Source organism: Symphodus melops (assembly GCF_947650265.1).
Source record: "Symphodus melops genome assembly, chromosome: 1".
Taxonomy (NCBI): Eukaryota; Metazoa; Chordata; class Actinopteri; order Labriformes; family Labridae; genus Symphodus; species Symphodus melops.
The window spans coordinates 93,381-107,871 of record NC_136691.1 but is presented as its reverse complement, the minus strand read 5'-3'; the positions used below and the strand labels follow the sequence as shown (position 1 = coordinate 107,871).

Here is a 14,491-nt window from a genome sequence, read left to right as displayed (position 1 = left end):
GTTAAATGGATAAAGCAGTTTGGTTAAGCGTTAGCTAACGACCCAGTTAAATGGATAAAGCAGTTTGGTTAAGCGTTGGCTAACGACCCAGTTAAATGGATAAAGCAGTTTGGTTAAGCGTTAGCTAACGATCCAGTTAAATGGGTAAAGCAGTTTGGTTAAGCGTTAGCTAACGATCCAGTTAAATGGGTAAAGCAGTTTGGTTAAGCGTTAGCTAACGATCCAGTTAAATGGTTAAAGCAGTTTGGTTAAGCGTTAGCTAACGATCCAGTTAAATGGTTAAAGCAGTTTGGTTAAGCGTTAGCTAACGATCCAGTTAAATGGGTAAAGCAGTTTGGTTAAGCGTTAGCTAACGATCCAGTTAAATGGGTAAAGCAGTTTGGTTAAGCGTTGGTTAACGATCCAGTTAAATGGCTAAAGCAGTTTGGTTAAGCGTTAGCTAACGATCCAGTTAAATGGGTAAGGCAGTTTGGTTAAGCGTTAGCTAACGATCCAGTTAAATGGATAAAGCAGTTTGGTTAAGCGTTAGCTAACGATCCAGTTAAATGGGTAAAGCAGTTTGGTTAAGCGTTAGCTAACGATCCAGTTAAATGGTTAAAGCAGTTTGGTTAAGCGTTAGCTAACGATCCAGTTAAATGGGTAAGGCAGTTTGGTTAAGCGTTAGCTAACGATCCAGTTAAATGGGTAAAGCAGTTTGGTTAAGCGTTAGCTAACGATCCAGTTAAATGGGTAAGGCAGTTTGGTTAAGCGTTAGCTAACGATCCAGTTAAATGGGTAAAGCAGTTTGGTTAAGCGTTAGCTAACGATCCAGTTAAATGGGTAAAGCAGTTTGGTTAAGCGTTAGCTAACGATCCAGTTAAATGGATAAAGCAGTTTGGTTAAGCGTTGGCTAACGATCCAGTTAAATGGATAAAGCAGTATGGTTGAGCACTAGCTAATGAGCTGCCCGCTTAAAGGGACCACACACTGACCACTGGTCAGGAGAGAAATAACGTCTTTGTTTAATTTCAACGTGTTTAATCAAGTTTCATGAGTTTACTCTGGATGGGCGGAGCCAGCTGAAGAGGACAGCGCCAATGTCGTTACAACAACCTGGCACCTGGCTGCACCTTTGGACAAAGAACTGGATTCAGATCAGATTTCTTTTTTGGACTCTTGGCGCTGTGATAATATTCACGTGTGGTTGTCCACATCCACTGAACACACCACAAAGAGTCAATTTAAATAGAAAAATTGAAACTGAATAAAAAAGATTTAAGATACAAGTGTACACTGATCAGACTAACCGACGTAAACAGAACTAATATATATACTACTGTATACAGAATATAGCTGCTGTATGTGCAAGTAGGCAACTACTAAACAGTGAAGTAATAGTGGTGTGAATAATAGAACAATGAAAGTAAATATATATGAGAGCTGTAAATACAGAGCGAACAAAGTGATGAATAAACACACAGCCGGGATAGTGTAAAAGTAGTCCTGATACCCCTCCTTCATAGGACATGGTGAACAATGAAACAGGAAGAGAACACCTTTCTGCCCTTTACACCTTGATAAACTGATAGAGGATCAGGATCAGTCCAGGTCTCTGCTGTTAATGAGTAATTAAAGGTCTTTATGCTGACTCAGTAACATATCACAGGGTAAACACACGACTCATATGAAACTCAATCATGTCACCTTACATTGAGGCTGTCAGTTTACCAGTACGATTCATGGCCGACTCCTGGGTGGTTTTCAGTAACGAGATATCTCCCCCAATCAGACGAATGTTTCCACGACACGTTTTAATATGATGTCAACTAATAAACCTGTTTCAACCAACAACCATTATCAGCCACTAATCCAAAGGTCTACGAGGTCATTGGTTTCAATTCCCAACAATTGCAGGCAAAAAATCATGTGGCCAATGCTGCAAACATATTTCAGCTGTTCCCTGTTCATTTTCAGTAGCTTAAAGAAACATGGATAAAGAGCTGTAGTTTTATTGCTTTGATTCCCAAATTGCTGATAATTAAAGAGATGGTATTGTTTTAATAGGCCTGTTATAGGCTTTTGAAATGTTGACAACCTTTATCCCTTTAAGCACTGGTAGTCCAGATTGATGATTCATCTAACCTTGGAAGTACGGGGATAAAACTGAGCTGGCTAATAAAACCCCTTGAACAATCGAGTCCTGGATTAAGAAAGAGCTCGATGAACAGAATGATGGACTCGTATGTGGGTTAACTGTAGGACAGTTTAACACCATATACTGTAAATAATAAAGCCGTTACCCATCCATCCCTGCAGGGGGTGCTGGAGGCCCATCGATGGCTGTCTCCATGTTGCAAATTCTGTCTCATCAAAACATTCCCCCCCGTACAGTGTGTGTGGATGGAGACATGAGCTAATCACACCTATTTGGTTTTTTGAAGCAGGCTGTAAACATGTTCATGTCTGCTGTAAAAACAGGCTGTTTGAATGGGTGTGTATGTGACTTCCTGTGCTGCTGCAGCCAGCCTCTAGTGGACACTCCAGGTACTGCAACCAGCCTCTAGTGGACACTCCAGGTACTGCAACCAGCCTCTAGTGGACACTGCAGGAACTGCAGCCAGCCTCTAGTGGACACTCCAGGAATTGCAGGACTTTACACTTCAGCATCATTTTTAATCGCTGGGGGTTGCTGCTTGTTTAGCAGGTTATCTGAACTATTTTCTGACCTTACAGCAAACTAATTACAAATAAGGTATATGATTTGATGATAAGGTTTTTTTAATGAACAAAACCAAAATGTCAACATCTTCCCTCTGCCAGTTCTCATTCTCAATAACAAACTGATGATGTGTTGGTCTGTTTTGGCTTTGTATTAATGTATAAAACATAATTTGACGTGTGCGTGATAAAACTCATCAGGTTAAACTGTGCTTTAAAAATACATGGAATAAAATGAAGCTGTTAGTATTTGAAGACGACAAACAGTTTACGGTTTTAACAACACCTTCAAAATAAAATCCTGTTTGGTCTTCTGATGGGTAAGGGAGAAATATTATGGGAATTGACGTTTAATGAATTAATGTGACTATCAGGTTGTATTTAGATGTCAGAAATAATTGAAAAAAAATGCGTTACAATGCATCTTACAAAAAAAGTGGGCACTTGAATCGACTTGAATGCACGATGACTTCACATGCTTTTATTTTGACAGCACCGAGCGGAAAGGACTGTCTCGTTTTGGCGGGCTTGACGCAGCAGCGCGCTGGCACCGAGCCGCTCGGTTGTTGTTCTGATCAAAGATGGCTGCTGTTGTCTCGGATGGAGAATGAACCCAGGCTGTCATCCGAACACAGGCCGAGAAAACCAAGATAAACCCACCGAGGAAAAGGCACCGCGACCCGGCTGCTGGACCCGAATCCATCCCGCTTAGACCCAGACTCTTTCTCTAGTGAAGGTAATGGCGTTTATTTTACAGCATCCTTTATCGATCCGTGTTTGATTGACACTTCAGTCACTGATTTAATGAGAAAAAAAATCAAATGTTTGATTCCAACAAATGAAATCTTAAATCACATAAAAACAGAGTTTAAATGGACGTGTTGTGTTTGTTCTGACTGTCTGAAGGTTATTCAGGTTAAACACGATAACATTCATTACACCGGTGTAACGTCGAGATGTGACTCCGTGTGAATAATGCGCAGGGCGTCTCCTCTCTGCTGTGAAGCTAAACACTGAAGATACCACTGAAGCTAAACACTGAAGATACCACTGAAGATATAAACTGAAGCTAAACACTGAAGATACCAGTGAAGCTAAACACTGAAGATACCACTGAAGATATAAACTGAAGCTAAACACTGAAGATACCAGTGAAGCTAAACACTGAAGATACCACTGAAGCTAAACACTGAAGATACCACTGAAGATATAAACTGAAGCTAAACACTGAAGATACCAGTGAAGCTAAACACTGAAGATACCAGTGAAGCTAAACACTGAAGATATAAACTGAAGCTAAACACTGAAGATACCAGTGAAGATATAAACTGAAGCTAAACACTGAAGATACCACTGAAGATATAAACTGAAGCTAAACACTGAAGATACCAGTGAGCTGCAGCTTTAAATAACCGGAGGATGTATTAATATGCACACTGTGGTGATAAAGATCTTATTGAAGATATTAGAGGTCATTTAAACACACTTAGAGGTCACATGGACATTTTTTATTTATTGTCTCATAAAGAAAGAATGAAATAATGTCAAACTGAAATATATGTGAGGCTGTATTTAATATATTCAACATGTCTACAAACACTTTAATCAATCATTAAAAACAAACAATGATTTGACTTCTTCTTTTCTATTATTATTACAGTGATATAAAAACAATTCACTCTGAATTATTACTTTTCATTTCCTTGAATTCTCGGGGTATTAAAGGATTGTGAAGATTGAAGACTGTTTCCATGGTGACAACAGGTAGCCTCTGATTGGTGGGACTCCATAAAGCTTGTGTAATGATGAAACGTTATTGATTGAAATATGCAAATAGTTTCCATGGAGACAGTTATTCAACCTGAAAGCCCCTTCATCCTGTGTGTGTGTGTGTGTGTGTGTGTGTTCTGAAGTGATTTCATCCTGTGTGTGTGTGTGTGTGTGTGTGTGTGTGTGTGTGTGTGTGTGTGTGTGTGTGTACTGAAGTGATATCAGCGAACAGCAGAGAGACGTCTGAATCTGCTCAGGATCAAACGTCTGCACTCCTGGAACGAGGCTTTAAATGTCCTGGACAGCCAATCATATCGCTAGAATAAAAAACACATCAACATGATTGCCAGCACAGAGGAGTTTTTATTCCACCCTGAGGGGGGCGCTGCAGTCTGGACTCAGTCTCCATAGAGCTCTATGTTAAAATGTCGGCCAGAGAGTCAGTCTCTGTCTATGCTGATGATGTAGTTCTGTCTCCTGTCAGTAGGGGGCGTAGTGACAGGCAGCAGACATGGACACCACCACATCTATCAAGATGACCACTCTGGCCATCCAGAACCTGTTCAGCTACGTCGAGGAGGAGAACCTGTCCGCTCTCAAAGCTCACCTGGACCGCTTCAAGGAGGTGGACGGACGCAGCGATGTACGTTTATGTTTTTATTGATACGTCTTTTATAAACATCCCAATATGAGTCCTTATACGTGTGTGTGTGTGTTTGTTGTTGACAGAACGGGCAGACGCCCCTCATGCTGGCGGCGGAGCAGGGAAGTCTGGAGATCGTCCAGGAGCTGATCCGCAGAGGAGCTAACGTCAACCTGGACGACGTGGTGAGCCAATCGAGCCCTTTGCAGGGTCTCTTTTTTTCTCATTAAAACCCTCCTACCTGGGATGCAAGGGTTGCTAGGAAACAGACTACACACGAGTGCTCTCTGTGATGCTTGTTGCCATGGTAACCGCCTCTCTCTGTGATCAGGACTGCTGGTCGGCTCTGATCAGTGCAGCTAAAGAAGGTCACATCGATGTGGTGAAGGAGCTGCTGGAGAACAGCGCCTACATCGAGCACAGAGACATGGTGAGGTCACGTGACAGCCTGCACTAAGAATCATGGGACATGTAGTCAACAGTAGTGACACGTATGTGACATATCAACAGGGCGGCTGGACGGCTCTGATGTGGACCGCTTACAAAGGCCGAGTGGACGTGACCGAGCTGCTGCTGGAGCACGGAGCCAACCCCAACACGACAGGACAGGTCACACACACACACACACACACACACACACACACACACACACACACACCTGAACCCAACACGACAGGACAGGTCACACACACACACACACACACACACACACACACACACACACACACCTTACCCCAACACGACAGGACAGGTACCACACACACACACACACACACACACACACACACACACACACACACACACACACACACACCTTAACCCAACACGACAGGACAGGTACCACACACACACACACACACACACACACACACACACACACACACACACACACACACACACCTTAACCCAACACGACAGGACAGGTACCACACACACACACACACACACACACCTTAACCCAACACTAAAGGTAACACACGCACACACACACACCTTGACTCTCTCTCTCTGTGTGTGTGTGTGTGTGTGTGTGTGTGTGTGTGTGTGCAGCAGTACAGTGTGTATCCGATCATCTGGGCGGCAGGTCGAGGACACGCAGACATCGTGAACGTTCTGCTGCAGAACGGAGCCAAAGTCAACTGTTCTGACAAGGTAACACAAACTACACACAACTACACACAACTACACACAACTACACACAAACTACACACAAACTACACACAACTACACACAACTACACACAACTACACACAAACTACACACAAACTACACACAACTACACACAAACTACACACAACTACACACAACTACACACAAACTACACACAACTACACACAAACTACACACAACTACACACAACTACACACAACTACACACAAACTACACACAAACTACACACAACTACACACAACTACACAACTACACAACTACACACAACTACACACAACTCTACACAACTACACACAACTACACAACTACACACAACTACACACAAACTACACACAACTACACACAACAACACACAACAACACACAACTACACACAACTACACACAACAACACACAACTACACACAACTACACAACTACACAACTACACACAACTACACACAACTCTACACAACTACACACAACTACACAACTACACACAACTACACACAACTACACAACTACACACAACTACACACAAACTACACACAACTACACACAAACTACACACAACTACACACAAACTACACACAAACTACACACAACTACACACTACTACACAACTACACACAACTACACACAACTACACACAACTACACAACTACACAACTACACACAACTACACACAAACTACACACAACTACACACAACAACACACAACAACACACAACTACACACAACTACACACAACAACACACAACTACACACAACTACACACAACAACACACAACTACACACAACTACACAACTACACACAACTACACACAACTACACACAAACTATACACAACTACACACAACTACACACAACTACACAACTACACACAACTACACACAAACTACACACAACTACACACAACTACACACAACTACACAAACTACACACAACTACACAACTACACACAAACTACACACAACTACACAACTACACAACAACTACACACAACTACACACAACTACACAACAACTACACACAACTACACACAACTACACAACAACTACACACAACTACACACAACTACACACAAACTACACACAACTACACACAAACTACACACAACTACACACAACTACACACAACTACACACAACAACACACAACTACACACAAACTACACACAACTACACACAACAACACACAACTACACACAAACTACACACAACTACACACAACTACACAACAACACTCAACATTGGAATCTAAGAGAGGAGACACCTGGTTCATGTTTAATTGTGTGTGTGTGTGTGTGTGTGTGTGTGTGTGTGTGTGTGCGTGCGTGACAGTACGGGACCACTCCTCTGATCTGGGCCTCCAGGAAAGGACACTTTGACTGTGTGATGCACCTGCTGGAGAACGGCGCCGACGTCGACCAGGAGGGGGCGGTATGACCATAAACACTCACAGACTCCCTAAATACAAAAGTCCACAGACCCCGCCCCCTTCTTACATCATGTGTGTGTGCAGAACTCGATGACCGCTCTGATCGTGGCGGTGCGTGGCGGCTACACAGAGGTGGTGAAGGAGCTGCTGAAGAGGAACCCGAACGTCAACATGACGGATAAAGATGGAAACACGGCGCTCATGATCGCCGCCAAGGAGGGCTACACTGAGATCGTCCAGGACCTGCTGGACGCCGGGACGTACGTCAACATTCCTGACCGGGTGAGACGAGTTCACACAGCGCGATGACATCACACGACAGGAAGCTGGCGTTTCTTTTGGAGTTTTAAAAATAAGACTTCATATTTCTGTTTTAATACAGGTGAACAGCCAGCAGAGGGCGCTGTGGCTCACTGTCACACCTGATGACATAGTTAGATAAATGTGTTTATATGTCTCTAATCTGTGTGTGTGTGTGTGTGTGTGTGTGTGTGTGTGTGTGTGTGTGTGTGTTACAGAGTGGGGACACGGTGCTGATTGGAGCAGTGAGGGGGGGTCACGTGGAGATCGTCAGAGCTCTGTTGCATAAATATGCCGACATCGACATCAGAGGACAGGTAAGAACACCTGATGATGTTAAACACTTGAATGATCAGTCAGCTCGGACGGTCAGTTGACTCTCAGGTGGAGTATGTTGACTCTCAGGTGGAGTATGTTGACTCTCAGGTGGAGTATGTTGACTCAGGTGGAGTGTGTTGACCCCCAGGTGGAGTATGTTGACCTTCAGGTGGAGTATGTTGACCTTCAGGTGGAGTATGTTGACCTTCAGGTGGAGTGTGTTGACCCCCAGGTGGAGTATGTTGACCTTCAGGTGGAGTGTGTTGACCCCCAGGTGGAGTATGTTGACCTTCAGGTGGAGTATGTTGACTCTCAGGTGGAGTATGTTGACTCTCAGGTGGAGTATGTTGACTCTCAGGTGGAGTATGTTGACTCAGGTGGAGTGTGTTGACCCCCAGGTGGAGTATGTTGACCCTCAGGTGGAGTGTGTTGACCCCCAGGTGGAGTATGTTGACCCTCAGGTGGAGTATGTTGACCTTCAGGTGGAGTATGTTGACCCTCAGGTGGAGTATGTTGACCCTCAGGTGGAGTATGTTGACCCTCAGGTGGAGTATGTTGACCCTCAGGTGGAGTATGTTGACTCTCAGAAGGAGTATGTTGACCCTCAGGTGGAGTATGTTGACTCAGGTGGAGTATGTTGACCCTCAGGTGGAGTATGTTGACCCTCAGGTGGAGTATGTTGACTCTCAGGTGGAGTATGTTGACTCTCAGGTGGAGTATGTTGACTCTCGGGTGGAGGCTGGTGGAGTATGTTGACCCTCAGGTGGAGTATGTTGACTCTCTGGTGGAGGCTGGTGGAGTATGTTGACTCTCAGGTGGAGTATGTTGACTCTCAGGTGGAGTATGTTGACCCTCAGGTGGAGTATGTTGACCCTCAGGTGGAGTATGTTGACCCTCAGGTGGAGTGTGTTGACCCTGAGGTGGAGTATGTTGACCCTGAGGTGGAGTATGTTGACCCTCAGGTGGAGTATGTTGACCCTCAGGTGGAGTATGTTGACCTTCAGGTGGAGTATGTTGACCCTCAGGTGGAGTATGTTGACCTTCAGGTGGAGTGTGTTGACCCTGAGGTGGAGTATGTTGACCCTCAGGTGGAGTATGTTGACCTTCAGGTGGAGTATGTTGACCCTGAGGTGGAGTATGTTGACCTTCAGGTGGAGTATGTTGACCCTCAGGTGGAGTATGTTGACCCTGAGGTGGAGTATGTTGACCTTCAGGTGGAGTATGTTGACCCTCAGGTGGAGTATGTTGACCCTCAGGTGGAGTATGTTGACCTTCAGGTGGAGTATGTTGACTCTCAGAAGGAGTATGTTGACCCTCAGGTGGAGTATGTTGACTCTCAGGTGGAGTATGTTGACCCTCAGGTGGAGTATGTTGACCCTCAGGTGGAGTATGTTGACTCTCAGGTGGAGTATGTTGACTCTCAGGTGGAGTATGTTGACTCTCGGGTGGAGGCTGGTGGAGTATGTTGACCCTTAGGTGGAGTATGTTGACTCTCTGGTGGAGGCTGGTGGAGTATGTTGACCCTCAGGTGGAGTATGTTGACCCTCAGGTGGAGTATGTTGACCCTCAGGTGGAGTATGTTGACCCTCAGGTGGAGTATGTTGACCTTCAGGTGGAGTATGTTGACCCTCAGGTGGAGTATGTTGACCTTCAGGTGGAGTGTGTTGACCCTGAGGTGGAGTATGTTGACCCTCAGGTGGAGTATGTTGACCTTCAGGTGGAGTATGTTGACCCTGAGGTGGAGTATGTTGACCTTCAGGTGGAGTATGTTGACCCTGAGGTGGAGTATGTTGACCTTCAGGTGGAGTACGTTGACCCTCAGGTGGAGTATGTTGACCCTCAGGTGGAGTATGTTGACCCTCAGGTGGAGTATGTTGACCCTCAGGTGGAGTGTGTTGACCCTCAGGTGGAGTATGTTGACCCTCAGGTGGAGTGTGTTGACCCTCAGGTGGAGTATGTTGACCCTCAGGTGGAGTATGTTGACCCTCAGGTGGAGTATGTTGACCCTCAGGTGGAGTATGTTGACCTTCAGGTGGAGTATGTTGACCTTCAGGTGGAGTATGTTGACCCTCAGGTGGAGTATGTTGACCTTCAGGTGGAGTATGTTGACCCTGAGGTGGAGTATGTTGACCCTGAGGTGGAGTATGTTGACCTTCAGGTGGAGTATGTTGACCTTCAGGTGGAGTATGTTGACCCTGAGGTGGAGTATGTTGACGCTGTGTCTCTCTGTCTTCTCAGGAGAATAAGACAGCTCTGTACTGGGCCGTGGAAAAAGGAAACGCCACCATGGTTAGAGACATCCTTCAGTGTAACCCGGACACTGAGACCTGCACCAAGGTGAGTACAGCACGCACCTGACACAAGCCACGCCCCTCCTACCTGTGCTGTGACATCAGAGCCGTGACGTTTGTGTGCTGCTTCCTGTCAGGACGGAGAGACGCCGCTGATCAAAGCCACCAAGATGAGGAACATCGAGATCGTGGAGCTGCTGCTGGACAAAGGAGCCAAAGTGTCCGCCGTGGACAAGGTGAGTAGATGCACACCTGGAGCTTCAGCTGTTTATCAGACAGGAAGTAAAGAGACATGCCCTTCAAAATAAATCTCTTCTACATGTGATGCACTAATGATGCAAAAACAAGACAAGATTACTAGTGACAACTTCCTCTCTCTGACAGAAGGGAGACACGCCCCTGCACATCGCCATCCGTGGGCGGAGCCGCCGCCTGGCTGAGCTCCTCCTCAGAAACCCCAAAGATGGCCGCCTGCTGTACCGGCCCAACAAGGCGGGCGAGACGCCGTACAACATCGACTGCAGCCACCAGAAGAGCATCCTGACGCAGATCTTTGGAGCACGTAGGTTCACTCTGCAGGTACACGTAGACACACACACACATCAGACTAACACACACACCTGTGCGTCCTGCAGGTCACCTGTCGCCCACGGAGAGCGACGGCGACATGCTGGGCTACGACCTGTACAGCTCCGCTCTGGCCGACATCCTCAGCGAGCCCACGATGCAGCCGCCCATCTGTGTCGGTCTGTACGCTCAGTGGGGGAGCGGGAAGTCCTTCCTGCTGAAGAAGCTGGAGGGTGAGACACACACACACACACACACACACACACACACACACACACACACACACACACACACACACACACACATACACACACACACACACACACACACATACACACTCACACACACTAACACACACACACACACACTAACACACACACACACACACACACACACACACACATACACACTAACACACACACACACACACACACACACACACACACACACACACACACACTGTAACACACACACACACACACACACACACACACACACACTAACACACACACACACACACACACACACACACACACACACTGTAACACACACACACACACACACTGTAACACACACACACACACACACACACTGTAACACACACACACTAACACACACACACACACACACACACACACACACACACACACACACACACACACATACACACACACACACTAACACACACACACACACACACTAACACACACACACACACACACACTAACACACACACACACACACACACTAACACACACACACACACTAACACACACACACACACACACACACACATTGTAACACACACACACACACACACACACACACAGAGAGACACACACACACACACACACTGTAACACACACACACACACACACACACTGTAACACACACACACACACACACAGAGAGAGACACACACACACACACACACACACACACACTGTAACACACACACACACACACACTGTAACACACACACACACACACACACACACACTGTAACACACACACACACACACACACACTGTAACACACACACACACTGTAACACACACACACACACACACACACACACTGTAACACACACACACACACTGTAACACACACACACACACACACACACACACTGTAACACACACACACACACACACACACTGTAACACACACACACACACACACACACTGTAACACACACACTGTAACACACACACACACACTGTAACACACACACACACACACACACACTGTAACACACACATACACACTGTAACACACACACACACACACACACACACACTGTAACACACACACACACACACACACACTGTAACACACACACACACACACACACACTGTAACACACACACTGTAACACACACACACACACTGTAACACACACACACACACACACACACTGTAACTCCTCCTCCTCCTCAGACGAGATGAAGACGTTCGCCGGGCAGCAGATCGAGCCGTTGTTTCAGTTCTCGTGGCTCGTGGTCTTCCTGTCCCTGCTGCTGTGCGGCGCCGCCGCCATCGTCCTGGGCTTCAGCGTGGACGCCAAGCTGGCCATGGCGGTGTCTCTGAGCCTGCTCGCCCTGCTCTACCTGTTCTTTGGTGAGATGACCAGCTGCTCGCTCTGATGTCATAAGTCTTCAGAGCCATGTTTACAGCGCCTTCTCTTCCTCCTCAGTGGTCGTGTACTTCGGCGGGCGGCGGGAGGGCGAGAGCTGGAACTGGGCGTGGCTTCTCAGCACGCGTCTGGCGCGTCACATCGGGTACCTGGAGCTGCTGCTGAGGCTGATGTTCGTGAACCCGCCCGAGCTGCCGGAGCAGAGCACCCGGGCGCTGCCCGTCAGGTAACCACGAGGCGTGCAGCGCCGCCGCCGTGTTGGAAACAACAGCGTCACATGCTGATGATGTCATCACGTGTGGCTGCAGGTTCCTGTTCACCGACTACAACCGGCTGTCGAGCGTCGGAGGAGAGACGTCCATGGCCGAGATGATCGCCACGCTCTCCGACGCCTGCGAGAGAGAGTTCGGCTTCCTCGCCACACGCCTGTTCAGAGTGTTCAAGACGGAGGAGACGCAGGGTAACACACACACACACACACACACACAGAGTTACACACACACACACACACACACACACACAGAGTCACACACACACACACACACACACACACACAGACACACACACACAGAGTAACACACACACACACACAGACACACACACACAGAGTAACACACACGTGTGTGTCTGTGTGTGTGTGTGTAACTCTGTGTGTGTGTGTGTGTGTGTGTGTGTGTGTGTGTGTGTGTAACTCTGTGTGTGTGTGTGTGTGTGTGTGTGTGTGTGTGTGTGTCCTCAGGGAAGAGGAAGTGGAAGAAGACGTGCTGCGTCCCGTCCTTCGTCCTCTTCGTCCTCGTGCTGTCCTGCCTGCTCGCCGGCATGGCGCTGCTCGCCGTCTTCAAGGTGGACGGGGACAACCACACGGTGAACGCCGTGTTGATCGCCATCGGCAGCGTGGTGGGATTGGCTCTGCTGCTGAACGTGCGCACGTGGTGGCAGGTCACCGACTCCGTGCTCAACTCTCAGAGGAAGCGGCTCCACGGCGCCGCCAACAGGATGCACAAGCTGAAGAGCGAGGGCTTCATGAAGGTGAGGCGAGTGACGCCAACCATGAACGAGCTGCAGGACGTAACGCCATGAGGACGTAACGCCATGATGTCATCCCGCAGGTGCTGAAGAACGAGGTGGAGCTGATGGCGAGGATGGCGAAGACCATCGACAGTTTCACGCAGCATCAGACGCGGCTGGCCGTGGTCATCGACGGGCTGGACTCGTGCGAGCAGGACAAAGTGCTGCAGATGCTGGACACGGTGAGGACGGTGTGAGGCGGGTGCAGCTCTCTGATTGGTCGGTTTGGCTCACTCAGGTGTGTTTGTGCTGCAGGTGCGCGTGCTGTTCTCCAAAGGGCCGTTCATCGCCATCTTCGCCAGCGACCCTCACATCATCATCAAAGCCATCAACCAGAACCTGAACAGCGTCCTGCGAGACTCCAACATCAACGGACACGACTACATGAGGAACATCGTCCACCTGCCCGTCTTCCTCAACAGCAGAGGACTGTCCAGCGCCAAGAAGATGAGCGCCGCCGCCACCGCGCCCGCCAACGGGGACACGGCCAACGCCGCCGACGGTAACACGCCGACAGACGAGCTGATCCACGACTCAACACGAAGACCACTCTGACTAACTGTGTGTGTGTGTGTGTCTGTGTGTGTGTCTGTGTGTGTGTGTGTGTGTGTGTGT

General features: G+C 47.5%; 1 protein-coding gene across 1 annotated transcript; it reads left to right on the top strand.

Annotated features, from left to right (window-relative positions):
- Positions 1 to 3,219: 3,219 nt before the first annotated feature.
- kidins220b (kinase D-interacting substrate 220b) lies at positions 3,220 to 14,431 on the top strand (the record flags this gene model as incomplete). Its single annotated transcript, XM_079359844.1, has 19 exons — positions 3,220 to 3,433; positions 4,952 to 5,110; positions 5,197 to 5,295; positions 5,442 to 5,540; positions 5,621 to 5,719; positions 6,161 to 6,262; positions 7,600 to 7,698; positions 7,781 to 7,978; positions 8,215 to 8,313; positions 10,553 to 10,651; positions 10,743 to 10,841; positions 10,990 to 11,167; positions 11,241 to 11,405; positions 12,613 to 12,792; positions 12,869 to 13,034; positions 13,117 to 13,268; positions 13,548 to 13,837; positions 13,918 to 14,058; positions 14,132 to 14,431. Exons 2-19 carry the CDS (start codon positions 4,979 to 4,981, stop codon positions 14,429 to 14,431), a joined length of 2,697 nt encoding a protein of 898 aa, XP_079215970.1. The 5' UTR covers positions 3,220 to 3,433; positions 4,952 to 4,978.
- Between the last annotated feature and the right edge of the window lie 60 nt (positions 14,432 to 14,491).